This window comes from Pseudophryne corroboree, chromosome 9, assembly GCF_028390025.1.
Source record: "Pseudophryne corroboree isolate aPseCor3 chromosome 9, aPseCor3.hap2, whole genome shotgun sequence".
Taxonomy (NCBI): Eukaryota; Metazoa; Chordata; class Amphibia; order Anura; family Myobatrachidae; genus Pseudophryne; species Pseudophryne corroboree.
The window spans coordinates 20,138,525-20,154,035 of record NC_086452.1 but is presented as its reverse complement, the minus strand read 5'-3'; the positions used below and the strand labels follow the sequence as shown (position 1 = coordinate 20,154,035).

The 15,511-nt window shown below is 48.0% G+C and overlaps 2 protein-coding genes across 10 annotated transcripts in view; one reads left to right on the top strand and one right to left on the bottom strand.

Moving 5' to 3' along the window:
* The window catches only part of FUBP1 (far upstream element binding protein 1), a 153,593-nt gene that overhangs the window by 54,131 nt on the left and 83,951 nt on the right, over nt 1–15,511 (bottom strand). The window lies entirely within an intron of this gene.
* Nucleotides 1–15,511, top strand: part of NEXN (nexilin F-actin binding protein) — a 165,970-nt gene that overhangs the window by 100,482 nt on the left and 49,977 nt on the right. For 7 of the 9 annotated variants that reach the window (XM_063939019.1, XM_063939014.1, XM_063939015.1 and 4 more), the window contains one exon: nt 2,019–2,087. The exons of the other annotated variants lie outside the window; for them this stretch is intronic. In XM_063939019.1, coding sequence (XP_063795089.1) covers nt 2,019–2,087 — 69 coding nt within the window. The remainder of the gene's footprint in view (nt 1–2,018; nt 2,088–15,511) is intronic. 9 annotated transcript variants of the gene reach the window in all.

The following is a 15,511-nucleotide window of genomic DNA, read 5'->3' as shown; positions in this document are numbered from 1 at the left end:
GGACTTCAAGGTAACCTCCTGCTTGCAGTCAGCAGGATCCTTGAGGGTAACCGTATCTTGGGATGGAAGCGCTATCTTTTTTGACAAGCGCGTGAAAGCTTTGTCTACCCTAGGGGAGGATTCCCACCGTATTCTGTCCTGCGACGGGAAAGGATACGCTATTAGAATCCTTTTGGGACTCTGCAGTTTTTTGTCTGGAGTTTCCCACGCTTTTTCGCATAATTCGTTCAGCTCATGTGAGGAGGGAAAGGTGACCTCAGGTTTCTTTCCCTTATACATGTGTACCCTCGTGTCAGGGACAGGGGGTTCCTCAGTGATATGCAAAACATCTTTTATTGCGATAATCATATATCGAATACATTTAGCCACCCTTTGGCTGTAATTTTGCATCATCGTAGTCGACACTGGAGTCTGAATCCGTTCGGTATCTGTGTCAACTATTTGGGATAGTGGGCGCTTCTGAGACCCCGAAGGTCCAGGCGACATTGGGACAGGCATGGGTTGACTCCCTGACTGTACCCCAGCTTCAGCTTTGTCTAATCTTTTGTGCAATAAATTAACATTAGCACTTAAAACATTCCACATATCCATCCAGTCAGGTGTCGGCACTGCCGACGGAGACCTTACATTCATACACTCCCCCTCCTCCTTAGGTGAGCCTTCAATCTCAGACATGTCGACACACGCGTACCGACACACCACACACACAGGGAAGCTCTTTTCTGAAGACAGGTTCCCCACCAGGCCCTTTGGAGAGACAGAGAGAGAGTATGCCAGCACACACCCCAGCGCTATATGACCAAGGTAAAAGCACAGTATGTTTACCCAGTAGCGCTTTTGTTACGTATATGCGCCAATTATGTGCCCCCCCTCTACTTTACTTTAAAACCCTTCTTTCACCGTGTGTCAAGCAGGGGAGAGTCCGGGGAGCTTCCTCTCAGCGGTGCTGTGGAGAAAAAATGGCGCTGGTGAGTGCTGAGGGAGAAGCCCCGCCCCCTCGGCGGTGGGCTTCTGTCCCGCTCAAATTTTCCAATAACATGGCGGGGGCTCTTAATATACATGTACAGTGCCCAGCTGTACATGTATATATACATATATGCCACAGGAGAGGTTTATATTGCTGCCCAGGGCGCCCCCCCCTGCGCCCTGCACCCTTCCAGTGACCGAGGTGTGTGAGATGAATGGGAGCAATGGCGCACAGCTGCAGTGCTGTGCGTTACCTCAGTGAAGATCCTGAAGTCTTCTGCCGCCTGTGATGTCTTTTCCTCACATACTCACCCGGCTTCTTTCTTCCGGCTCTGCGAGGAGGACGGCGGCGCGGCTCTGGGACGGATGGCGAGGGTGAGACCTGCGTACTGATCCCTCTGGAGCTAATGGTGTCCAGTAGCCTAAGAAACAGAGCCCTTAAACTCAGAGAAGTGGGTCTGTTTCTCTCTCCTCAGTCCCACGATGCAGGGAGTCTGTTGCCAGCAGGCTCCCTGAAAATAAAAAACCTAACTAAAATGCTTTCTTTACAGGAAACTCAGGAGAGCTCCTGAAATGCACCCAGTCTCCACTGGGCACAGTATCAAACTGAGGTCTGGAGGAGGGGCATAGAGGGAGGAGCCAGTGCACACCCAGAGTCAAAGTCTTTCTTAAAGTGCCCATGTCTCCTGCGGAGCACGTCCTCCCCCCATGGTCCTTACGGAGTCCCAGCATCCTCTAGGACGTTAGAGAAACAATAAAAATATGTCTCGGCCCAACTGCTTCTCTCAGATGATAGAACAGTCTTTTACCTCTTGTTCTCACACTGCAGTAACCTGGCTGAAATAATTCCTCCTAAGGTGACGTCAGATGTTGGACGGTCAACACACCAGAAATACTGACATTATATTGATAGCGATTTGCTTTTGATAACAGTGAAAGATTTGCTCTGTTTTTGTCCCCCCCCCCCCCCCCCCCCCCAAAAAAAAAAAAAAAAAGATGGAACAAGTTTATGTTATTTTGTGCAAACTTCTTATTTCCGAATTGTTTTTAAGAATCCAGATCAAGATAATATTCTTCAGGATATGGACTGTTCTCAGCTGGACTGTAGTGACGCATGCAAAGTAAGATATGTTAAACCAGGTGCACTGTCTAATATTTAATTTTCACTTTGCTAATATATTTATTTTATCAAAGAGTGCGGAAATAACTTACTGCATTCTACCTTTGGGGATTGTTTACAGCAGCAGGAATCAATTTCCACTGCACTGGTTTTGTACAGAAAATGTAGTTCGATTAAATCTACTTCCTTATGTAGCGCTGTTATTTATATTACATGTTGGGGTAGGTAGGAAGTAGTTCCTGTGCCGCTGATGTCATGTGATCACTCAGAGCCAATGTACTGGGAGCTGGCATCTTGATGATGTCACAGTGACAGGCTGCTCTCACTCTCGTTTATTCTGAGTATTTATAGCCGGCCCGTGCGGAAGGTCATGTGCTGTATTATACTAATATAGAAGAAAAACACATCATATGGAGTTATATATTTTGTTATTATGAGTTTCCTGTTCAGACACACAGCAGCTATGTGTGTATGTGTGTTTCCATTCTCTATAGATCAGAGCATTTGCTAAAATGTAGCATTTCAAGTAATATAAGTAAAAACATGAGAATTGCATCTTGCTCCTACAAGGACGGCTGGATACAGCAGTAGTGGTTACTTGGCTTCAATATGCACCGATGATTGCAGATATAGCGCAAGGCCTAACACCGGATATTGGCAAATGTCAAAAGTTTATTCTCAAAGCCTACAAAAAGTTGTGCACTTGTAAAACACGATGCCTTTTCTCGCCCTTGTGACTTCATATGCATGTGCATGTTATAGCCATCAAACAATATTAATTTGCACTCTGGCTTCTAAATGCATGGTTTATGTAAATATGTGATTGCCTACATCAGATATGAAGTGTCCAAATGTAGCAAAGTTATCAAATCCACATGAGGTGGTTTGATCAAGGCAAAAAACACATTTCTTATAATGCGCAAGGACAGTGTTGCACTTTGAGGCATACTGTTATACAATGATTCTCACACCATAGTATAAAGGATCTACAACTGATATAACAGTCTACATCAGCTGCAGCATTAAGCAAGAGGCGCATGAACTATATGGTATACACTGCATTACTGCGGCAGTTGAGTGCTCTGTGATATACAAACAGAACATAAAAGTATAAAAATGTCTACAGTACTAAAATAAAAACATGAAAAGATGTTCTTTAACAAATGAACAAAATATGTATTGCATACATCTTATTAAACCATGAAAATAAATATAAGCTTCTTATTTAACGCCTAGACGCTGCAGGTTTTCTCGGCCCATCTGCTGAGCCTATTTTGGCACTTTTTGAGCCAGTGTAATTCCCTTTTTTTATGCAGTAACCACAATAAATGATACTTTCTCTTACGTCCTAGAGGATACCGGGGTCCATTTAGTACCGTGGGGTATAGATGGGTCCACTAGGAGCCATGGGCACTTAAAAATTTGAGCGTGTTTGCTAGCTCCTCCCTCTATCCCCCTCCTACCAGACTCAGTTTAGAAAATGTGCCCGGAGGAGCCGGTCACACTTATGGAACCTCCTGAAGAGTTTTCTGCATTTATTTTTCTGTTTGTTATTTCCAGGCAGGACTGGTTGGCAACAGCCTGCCTGCTTCGTGGGACTTAGGGGCGGAACGGCCCAAACTCTTGAAGGGTTAATGGTCCCGTTCCCCGCTGACAGGACACTGAGCTACTGAGGGATCTATTCGCAAGCCCCACCACGGCGAGCATACAGTCCCGCAGCACGCCACCACCCCTAACAGAGCCAGAAGAATGAAGAGTGGTGAGTACTGAGCCGGTGCCACGGCTAACGGGGAACTGGCCATTATGGCGGCATAAGGGTACGGAGACGCACAGCTTCTAACCGGGGCGGAATGCGTCTCCAGACTCAGTACACAACTGCGTCTCCGTACACTGTACTCAGTACCCACACTGGCAAGCACAGCCTTAAAACGGATCTCACTGCACTTTAAGCACTAGATTACCTCAGCCAGTATAAAAAAGCGGGAAGACCGCGTGCCATTGAAGGGGTGGGGCTTCACTATGAGCGGATCCAGCAGCTCACCAGCGCCATTTTCCCTCTGCAGTGGACACAGACGATGCCTGACAGGGACGCGCAGCTCCTCCGGAGTGGCTCCAGATTACCTCAGTGGTACCAGGGGGTCATAGTAGGGGGAAGAGGGGGGGGGAGATTACTAGTGTACTAAATCCCCAATCTGGGTACTTAGTCTGCGACCCGGCTAAGCTTGGCATTAGCGATAAGGGCGCTGTGTACTGTCACCACTATACCTCCACTGTGTCTCCCTAGAAGGGCTCTTTGTGGGTTAATTGTGCTTTTAACCTTTCCTGTGTGTGTTCTGTCACATTTACAATACGTCAGGCAAAGAGTGTGTTTAATGTACAGCAGAGTGTTCCTCTTCCCCATGGAGCTCACTACTATGTACTCAGTGTAGTGCACCCTCCCAGGCTAGCGGGGCTGAACCAGTGTGGAATGATTTCAAATATTTCTAATAAATTGTCCCGAGAAAGTGACGCAGTACTTAAGACAGTCTGTGGATGAGTTTATGAACAGAGACTTAGTCCCCAAACAAGCGTCTCAGTCGCCTCCCATTTGTCCGCAGAAGCGAACTCTGGCCCATATCCTGCAGTCTGACTCTGACGCTGAGGGGTCAGACATGGAGGAGGGAGAGGTGGATTCAGATGGTGGGGATGCTGCTCTGTCACAGGAATAGAGGCTCTTATAGAAGCTATCAGAGATGTTCTGCAAATTCCTGATAAGGTGACAGAGGAGTGCCGGGATTCTTATTTTAATGTAAAAAATAAGTCCTCTGTCCCTTTTCCTGTGTCAAAGGAGCTGAATACCCTGTTTGAAGAACTGTGGGTTAATCCTGCTAGGAAATTTCAAATCCCTAAAAGGTTACTCTCATCTTTTCCTTTTGCGGATAGGAAAAGATGGGAACAGCCACCGATAGTGGATGCATCAGTGTCAAGGCTGTCACGGAAAATAGTACTGCCTGTCCCTGGTGCAGCCTCCATAAAAGACACGGCTGATCGTAGAATTGAGACCACACTCAAATCCTTGTACATAGCTGCTGGGGTGGCCCTTACCTAGGGGGGAGATTGTTTTACTCCTGCAATATATATATGGTGGAAGCCATAAAAGAGATAGGCTTGCATAATACACGCACCACTGCTTTGGCAGTGTCAGCACGCAGGGGCTTGTGGCTACGCCAGTGGACTACTGATGCGGACTCCAGGAAAGGCGTGGAAGGTCTACCATTCACAGGTGAGGAGACGCACTAGACTTATGGATCTCCAAATCTACTGCGGGTAAGTCTACATATCTTCCTTCCGCAGCTCCCCCAGCCAGGAAAGCTTACTCAGCTTCAAGTCTACAGTCCTTTCGGACGGCCAACTTTAAGGGCAAAACCAGAGGTGCTTCTACAGCCACCAGAGGCGCAAGAGGTAAACCACGCAAACCAGCAACTGCCGGTTCTCAGGAACAGAGCTCAGACTCTGCTTCCTCAAAGTCTTCAGCATGACGGTGGAAAGCGATGCCTGGAAGACTGGCAGGTGGGAGCCTGACTAAAATTCTTCAGTCACATCTGGACGAGTTCGTGCCAGGATCCCTGTGTCATAAATCTTATTTCCCAGGGCTACAGACTGGAGTTTCAAGAGCTCCCACCTCACAGATTCTACAAATCAGGCTTACCAGTTTCACAAGAGGCAAGTATAACTTTACAGGACGCCATTCAAAAACTGGTACAGACTCAGGTCATTGTTCCAGTTCCACCTCATCTGCAAACCAAGGGGTACTATTCCAACTTGTTTGTAGTACCGAAACCGGACAGTTCGGTAAGGCCGATTCTGAACATCAAGTCGTTGAACCCGTTCTTAAGAGTGTTCAGATTCAAGATGGAGTCTCTGAGAGCGATGATCTCAGGTCTGGAGGAGGGGGAATTCCTAGTGTCTCTGGATCTTAAGGATGCGTACCTTCACATTCCAATCTGGCCGCCTCATCAGGCTTATCTATAGTTTGCACTGCTGGACTGTCACTACCAGTTCTAGGCCCTGCCATTTGGTCTCTCCACGGCACGAGGGTGTTCACCAAGGTGATGGCAGAGATTATGTTTTTCCTCCGCAAGCAGGGAGTGAACATAATTCCTTACCTGGACAATCTTCTGATAAAGGCGCCATCCAGGGAGAGATTGCTGGACAGCATTGGTCTCTCAACCAGACTTCTCCAGGATCACAGGTGGATTCTGAACCTTCCGAAATCTCCCCTAGAGCCAACACGGAGGCTTTCATTCCTGGGAATGATACTGGACACGGAGTCGCAGAAGGTGTTCCTTCTGTTGAAAAAGGCACTAGTAATCCAGTCGATGGTTCGGGATGTCCTGAAGCCAACCCGGATATCGATGCATCTATACATTCGCCTTCTCGGGATAATGGTGGCCTCTTATGAGGCGCTTCAATACGGAAGGTTTCACGCGCTCGATCTGTGGGACAAATGGTCCGGATCGCATCTTCACATGCACCAGAGGATCCATCTGTCGCAAAAAGCCAAGATCTCCCTTCTGTGGTGGCTATAGACTTCTCACCTCTTCGAGGGTCGGAGGTTTGGAATTCAGACCTGGATTCTGTTAACCACAGATGCAAGCCTCAGAGGTTGGGGAGCAGTCAGCCAGGGGGTGCAGTTTCAAGGAAGATGGTCAAGTCAGTACGTCATCCTTCCAATCAACATTCTGGAACTCAGGGCCATATGCAACGCCCTTCTGCAGGCCTCATATCTTCTTCAATATCAAGCCATTCAGGTCCAGTCGGACAATGTGACGGCAGTAACATACCTAAACCGACAGGGCGGAAAGAAAAGCAGAGCAGCAATATCAAAGGTGTCAAGAATTCTACTCTGGCAGGAAAACACGCTGTGGTGTTGTCAGCGGTCTTCATTCTGGGAGTAGACAACTGGGAAGCAGAGTTACTCAGCAGACACGACCTGCACCCGGGGGAGTGGGGCCTTCACCCGGAGGTGTTCAGGTGCTTGACACGTCGGTGGGAATATCCACAAATTGACATGATGGCCTCTCGTCTCAACAAGAAGCTCAAGCTGTATTATTCCAGGTTGAGAGACCCACAGGCAGTGGCGGTGGACGCTCTGACGACTCCATGGGTCTATCAGATGGTGTGTGTGTTTCCTCCACTTCCTCTAATCCCAAGGATTCTAAAAAGAATAAAAAGGGAAAAGGTTCAAGCAATACTCATTGCTCCAGACTGGCCAAGAAGGTCCTGGTACGCGGACTTTCTGGAGATGCTCCTCGAAGATCTGTGGCCTCTACCTCTTCGCGAGGATCTTCTGCAACAGAGCCCGTTCGTCTATCAAGACTTACCGCGGCTATGTTTGACGGCATGGAAGTTGAACTGCTGATTCTAGCCAAGAGAGGGATCCCTGACAAGGTTATCCCGACTATGATCCAAACCAGGAAGGGGGTGACGTCTAAACATTACTACCGTATTTGGAAGAAATACATCTCTTGGTGTGAGAGCAGAAAATAGGATTTTAAATACCTACCGGTAAATCTTTTTCTCGTAGTACATTAGGGATATTGGGGACAGTTTAGTACGATGAGTATAGATGGGTCCAAAGGAGCCAGTGCACTTTAAATTTCTTCAACTGGGTATGCCTCCTCCTACAGCTCAGTTATAGGTAAACAGTGCCGAAGGAAAATTACATACTTGAGAGAAGGAACATATCAAGTGTGGTGAGATTTTCACACCAGCACACCAATATATAACATCTGGCAACAGCTGAACAGGAGCACACAATAGAGAACCGGCAGAAAGTCACCACACAGAGGCGGGCACCCAATATCCCTTATGGAGTACGAGAAAAGGATTTACTGGTAGGTATTTAAAATCCTATTTTTTCTAGTATCCATAAGGGATATTGGGGACAGATTAGTACGATGGGGATGTCCCAAAGCTTCCAGAATGGGCGGGAAGGTGCGGAGACAACTGCAGTACCGCCTGCCCAAACTGGGTATCCTCCTTGGTCAGGGTATCAAACTTGTAGAACTTCACAAAGGTGTTCTTCCCCGACCAAGTAGCAGCTCGGTATAGTTGCAGGGCCGAGACTCCACGGGCAGCCGCCCAGGAAGAGCCCACCGATCTTGTAGAGTGGGCCTTCAGAGACTGTGGAACCGGTAAGGCTGCCGACACATAGGCCTGTTGGATAGTAAGCCTAATCCAACGAGCAATAGACTGCTTAGAAGCAGGGCAACCCTTTTTCTGCGCATCATAGAGCACGAACAAGGAATCCGTCTTTCTGATCTGAGCCATGCTTTTGATATAAATTTTCAAGGCACGCACAGCATCCAATGCCTCCGGAGGAGCAGAAGTGTCAGAACTGGACAGAATCACGATAGGCTGATTCAAGTGAAATGCCTTCGGCAGGAACTGCTGTCTAGTCCTGAGCTCCGCTCTGTTCTCGGAAAAGATCAAGTACAGACTTTTGCACAACAAGGCCCCCAATTCTGAGACACACCTAGCAGAAGCTAGGGCCAGTAACATCACCGTTTTCCAAGTGAGGTACTTATCTTCTACTGTTGTCAGAGGTTCAAACCAGAAAGACTGTAGAAAACGTAACACTACATCCAGATCCCAAGGTACCGTAGGCGGCACCAATGGAGGTTGTATGTGAAGCACCCCTTGCAAGAAGGTCTAAACTTCTGGCAAGAGAGACAACTTCTTCTGGAAGAAGATGGAAAGAGCAGAAATCTGGACCTTAATGGATCCCAGACTTAAGCCTTTATCCACTCCAGCCTGCAGGAATTGTAGGAACCTTCCCAAGTTGAATTCTGCAGAGGGATATGTGCGTTCCTCGCACCAAGAGACATATCTCTGCCAGATATGATGATAGTGTTTTGACGTCACAGGTTTTCTGGCTTGCACCATAGTGTCAATGACCTTTTTGGAAAGCCCTTTGTGAGCTAGGATGTACCGCTCAACTTCCATGCCGTCAAACAAAGCCGCTGTAAGTCCGGGTAGACCAACAGTCCTTGTTGAAGAAGATCCTTTCTTAGTGGTAGAGGCCAAGGGTCCTCTACGGACATGTCCAGAAGAGCCGCATACCACGTTCTTCGGGGCCAATCCGGGGCAATCAAGATTGCTCCCACTCTTTGATGTCTGAACCGCTTGAGCACCCTTGGGATCAGCGGAATCGGAGGAAACAGGTAGACCAGCTGGTAAGGCCAAGGTGATGTCAGCGCATCCACTGCGCTCGCCTGCGGGTCCCTGGTTCGTGAGCAATAGCGGCGAAGCTTCTTGTTGAGATGAGAGGCCATCAAGTCGATCTGTGGGCATCCACACCTGTCGATGATTTGCTGAAACACCTGAGGTTCTAATCCCCACTCCCCTGGATGGAGGTCGTGGCGACTTAGGAAGTCCGCTTCCCAGTTGTCCACCCCCGGAATGAAGATCACGGACCGTGCTCTTGCATTTCTTTCTGCCAAGAGGAGTATTCTTGACACTTCTCGCGTGCAGGCCTTGCTTTTCGTCCCTTCTTGTCGAATGATGTACGCCACCGCCGTGGCGTTGTCTGACTGCACCTGGATCGCCTGATCACGGAGTAGAGGGGATGCCTGAATCAGAGAATTGTAGATAGCCCGAAGTTCCAGAATGTTGATCGGAAGAAGGGCCTCTTGAACAGACCACCTGCCCTGGAACTGCGCCCCCTGGGTGACAGCTCCCCACCCTCTCAGACTCGCATCTGACGTGAGGAGGATCCAATCCTGAATCCAAAAGCGTCGACCTTCCAGCAGTTTGGAAGACTAGCCACCACAGGAGAGAGATTCTGGCCTGAGTTGACAGCCGAATCATCCGGTGCATCTGAAGATGGGAACCGGTCCACTTGTTCAGGATGTCCAATTGGAACAGTCTGGCATGAAACTTTCCAAATTGAATCGCCTCGTACGAGGCCACCATCTTTCCCAACAATTTTATGCAAAGATGAATGGACACTCGAGCAGGTCGGAGCATCATGCGAATCATTTCTTGAAGTGTTCTTACTTTGTCCTCTGGGAGGAACACTTTCTGTGCTACAGTATCCAGTCGCATTCCCAGAAACAGGAGCCGTTGAGACGGTTCCAGGTGGGACTTCTGCAGATTGAGGATCCACCGGTGGTGTGACAGAAGTTCGACAGTGCGATCTATATGGAGCAATAGAAGCTCCCTGGAGCTCGCTTTTATCAGGAGATCGTCCAGGTATGGAATAACATTGACTCCCTGGACCCTGAGTTGAAACATAATTTCCGCCATCACCTTCCTGAACACCCTTGGAGCTGTAGACAGGCCGAAGGGTAACACCTGAAACTGGTAGTGATCGTTCAGTAGGGCAAACTTCAGATAGGCCTGATGAGGAAGCCAAATTGGGATATGTAGGTAAGCGTCCTTGATATCCAGGGACACAAGGAATTCCTGTTGTTCCAGGCCTGCAATCACTGCTCTCAAAGATTCCATCTTAAATTTGAAAACCTTCAGGTAAGGATTCAAGTACTTCAGATTCAGAATGGGTCTCACAGACCAGTCTGGTTTTGGTACTACAAACAGACTGGAGAAGTAACCCTGTCCTTGTTGTAGTAGGGGTACCAGAAAAATGACCTGGGACTGGACCAACTTGTTGATGGCCAGCAGTAGCGTACCACGCATATTTTCTAAAGCTGGTAAGCTTGATTTGAAAAATTGTTGGGGGTAAGTACCGTCGAACTCCAGCTTGTAACCCTGAGAGATAAGGTCCTTTACCCAAGCATCTTGGCAGGAACCATCCCAGATGTGGCTGTAGTGATGTAACCGAGCTCCCACCATGAGATCCCCTCGGGGTGGGTGGACACCGTCATGCTGAAGTCTTTGCGGAAGCAGAGCTGGTGTTCTGGACATGAGATCCGGCAATGGCTGGTTCTTAGGTTTACTTCTGGAGCCTCTAGCTGCGTTGGAGGCCCCTCTGGCCCTAGATCGAAATCTGGAGGACCAAAAGGACTCAGTAGATGGTCCCGGGTAGGTACATCTAGCAGGCGGTGCTCCCGAAGGGGGAAACGTAGATTTTCCAGTAGTAGCTTTGGAAATCCATGCGTCCAATTCACCTCCAAAGAGCCATTCACTTGTGAAGGGAAGAGATTCCACATTACGTTTGGAGTCAGCATCAGCAAGCCACCGATGCAACCATATGGCTCTGCGCGCAGACACAGCCATAGCCGTGGTCCTTGCATTAATATTGTCAATCTCTTTAAGGGAGTCAGATGACTCTTGCCGTGTCCTGACTGTGATTCAGTAAAGTAACAGGATTAACTAAGGTCATATCACCCCCGAAAGACCTTCCTTAATTTGATTAGCCCAGGAATGAATTGCATGTGTCATCCAGCAACCTCAAGTTTTCTATCTGCCGGGTCCTTTACCGTAAAGGAGCCTGGAGCAGGGAGTACCGCCTTTTTAGAAAGGCGAGAGACTCAGACGTCTACTGCTGGAGACTCCTCCCAGAATTTCCTGCCTTCAGGGGCAAAGGGGAATGTCTGCAAAAACCATTTTGACAATTGATATTTCTTCTCTGGAGTCTTCCAGGCTATTTTAAATAAGTCATCCAATTCCTTGGAATCAGGAAATGTGACTGTCAGTTTGTCTTGTGGGAGGAAAAATGACTGCTGAGTAGTAGCATCCTCCAGTGGAGCTTTAACACATCCCTAATAAAAAATATGAAGAGTTCAATACCCTGGGCAGGGGTAGAATCCCCACTTATGGGGTCCACATCATCCCCATCATCCTGTATATCATCATTAGTATCTAATAAGAGTGCAGGGAGAGCACGTTTTTGTGCACCTGTAGTAGACGGGGGGGGGGGGGGGGGGTATGTTTAGCAGCCAGACTTGCCGCTGCTTGTTGCAGTTCCTGAGTCTTATTTGCATTTGCAGTGAGCTGAGATGACATATCAGACATATTGATAGCCCCCAACCAGGAGGGCTCTGGACTCTCCCCCACATTGAAATCAGTATTCTGAGATGGCTGACTACACTGCTCACATGATACTGAGCCCGATGAACTAGGAGAGAATCTAGCATTACATACACCGCATGACTTCTGTTTTACCATTGTGAATCAGAAAAACAGGTATAATACACATACAATACAGCCTGATAATGATATATTGCAAGCCTGCCCTATTGCACGTGAGAGGAGACACAGTAGAGAGAACCCCAACGCACCCAGCGCTGCACAGCCCCAGTGAGGCTGTCAGCGTTTCTATGTGTCAACACAGTGAGACTGTAATATGATAAAATCCCTCAGAGGGATGTTATTGTGCACTAGTATAGAGACTCTCCCCCTCTAAACCCGGTACCAGCGATCCAGGGACTGTTTGGAGGAGCCGTGGAGGCTGCTGCTGCTGCTATGCAGAGGAAGGCGCCAAAATGCCGCTGAGCCCGCTCTCGTGTAGCTCCGCCCCCCGCAATGGTGCCGGAGCTACTTCTGTATATTTATACTGGCCATATCTCCCAATATGTACAACCTCACATAAATGCTTGGTTTACTATATTATTTAAGCAGTCTCACACAGGGGATATAGCGGGTACCCCCCAGGAGGGACCCGTACGCCAGCCCCGCGCTTTCAGCAGCACAGTAAAACCGGGAAACCCCCCCCCCCCCCCTGGCGGGGCCCCCGGTTGGTACTCACCACCGATGATCACCTTCAGGCAGCATTAGGGGTGTGCAGCATGCTGTGGCAGCCAAGGCGCCATACCCCGCTGAACAAACAGCCCCTCAGGACGGTGGTCCTGCAGCGGGGAAGCGGCTCTGCACCTCAAGAGGCCGGTGAACGCCCCCCCCCCCCCCCCAACTCCGATGGTGCAGTTATGCTGTTGCCCAAACAGCATACCGTAAGAAATAAAACTTTTAAAAAGAAATTGAAGAAAAACTCTGGAGCTTGCAAAGTGTGCATCCTCTCCTGATGGCACTTTTTTCTAAACTGAGCTGTAGGAGGAGGCATAGAGGGGGGAGCCACCACACCCAGTTGAAGTAATTTAAAGTGCACTGGCTCCTTTGGACCAGTCTATACCCCATCATACTAATCTGTTCCCCAATATCCCTTATGGATACTAGAGAAATTTTTCTGCGGTGAAATTTCATCTGGGACGTTTCCTGCTTTTTCTGCAGGTAGGTGTGGATGTGGGCATCCGTCTGGGCTCCATAAAAGTCCAGATTTTGGCCTTATCCATTTTCTTTCAGAAACAGTTGGCTTCTCTCCCTGAGGTCCAGACGTTCTTGAAAGGTGTTCTACACATCCAACCTCCCTTTGTGCCTCCCACGGCACCTTGGGATCTCAATTTGGTACTGCAGTTCCTCCAGTCGGACTGGTTTGAACCATTACCGGAGATAGACCTAAAATATCTTACATGGAAGACTGTCACACTGCTGGCCTTGGCTTCAGCAAGGCGTGTGTCAGAGCTGGGGGCGTTGTCTCACAAGAGCCCCTATTTAATTGTCCATGAAGACAGAGCTGAAATCAGAACTCGTCAGTAATTTCTTCCTAAAGTGGGGTCTGCGTTTCACATCAACCAACCTATTGTGGTTCCGGTGGTTACCAACACCTCTGCTGCTTCAGATTTTGGATGTTGTGAGGGCTTTGATGGTGTATGTAAAGAGAACAGCTTGTCACGGAAAATCGGACGCGCTGTTTGTTCTTTATGATCCCAATAAGATTGGGTGTCCTGCTTCTAAGCAGTCCATTGCACGCTGGATCAGGATCACTATCCAGCATGCTTATTCCACGGCAGGATTGCCAGTTCCAAAATCTGTTCAGGCTCACTCTACTACGTCGGCGGGTTCTTCTTGGGCTGCTGCCCGTGGTGTCTCGGCTTTACAGCTCTGCCGAGCTACTTGGTTTGGTTCGAACACGTTTGCTAAGTTCTACAAGTTCGATACTTTGTGAGGACCTTCAGTTTGGTGAATCAGTTCTGCAGGAACCTCAGCACTCTCCCACCCGGTTTGGGAGCTTTGGTACTTCCCCATGGTACTAAATGGACACCAGTATCCTCTAGGACATAAGAGAAAATAGGATTTTAATTATCTACCGGTAAATCCTCTTCTCGTAGTCCGTAGAGGATACTGGGCGCCCGCCCGGTGCTTCATTCTACCTGCACTGTTACTTGGTTAAGTATTGTTGGTTCAGCCATTGCTGTTCCTGTTTTCAAGTTTGGTTAGCTTGGCTTTCCTTTTGTTTGTGTGTGCTGGTTAGAAATCTCACCACTATCCTTTTATATCCTTCCCTCAAAGTATGTCCGTCTCCTTGGGCAGTTTCCTAGACTGAGTCTGGTAGGAGGGGCATAGAGGGAGGAGCAAGCCCACACTATCAAATTCTTAAAGTGCCCATGGCTCCTAGTGGACCTATCTATACCCTATGGTACTACTAAATGGACCCCAGTATCCTCTACGGACTACGAGAAAAGGATTTACCGGTAGGTAATTAAAATCCTATATTTTTTGCCCCCTGAAGACTTTACAAACAAATATTACATAGTCTGCTTACTTTTTCTAACAAAAAGAATAAAATCTTCCCAAAATGGACAATTAAGTCGTTTATTTTTTTTGGAACAGAAAGAAGTTGAATTAACCACATAACTGGCTAATATTTTATTTCCAAAAACTGCTCTGAAATTGTCAGGTTTTGATTATGATTACATTCGGTTAAGAATATTTATTTCAAACATATCCAACACTATTTTAGTTAAAAAAAATAAATAAGATTTTACTTACCGATAAATCTATTTCTCGTAGTCCGTAGTGGATGCTGGGACTCCGTCAGGACCATGGGGAATAGCGGCTCCGCAGGAGACAGGGCACAAAATTTAAAAGTTTGACCACTAGGTGGTGTGTACTGGCTCCTCCCCCTATGACCCTCCTCCAAGCCTCAGTTAGGATACTGTGCCCGGACGAGCGTACACAATAAGGAAGGATTTTGAATCCCGGGTAAGACTCATACCAGCCACACCAATCACACCGTACAACTTGTGATCTGAACCCAGTTAACAGTATGACAAACGTAGGAGCCTCTGAACAGACGGCTCACAACAATAACAACCCGATTTTTTTGTAACAATAACTATGTACAAGTATTGCAGACAATCCGCACTTGGGATGGGCGCCCAGCATCCACTACGGACTCCGAGAAATAGATTTATCGGTAAGTAAAATCTTATTTTCTCTGACGTCCTAGTGGATGCTGGGACTCCGTCAGGACCATGGGGATTATACCAAAGCTCCCAAACGGGCGGGAGAGTGCGGATGACTCTGCAGCACCGAATGAGAGAACTCCAGGTCCTCCTTAGCCAGGGTATCAAATTTGTAGAATTTTACAAACGTGTTCTCCCCTGACCACGTAGCTGCTCGGCAGAGTTGTAATGCCGAGACCCC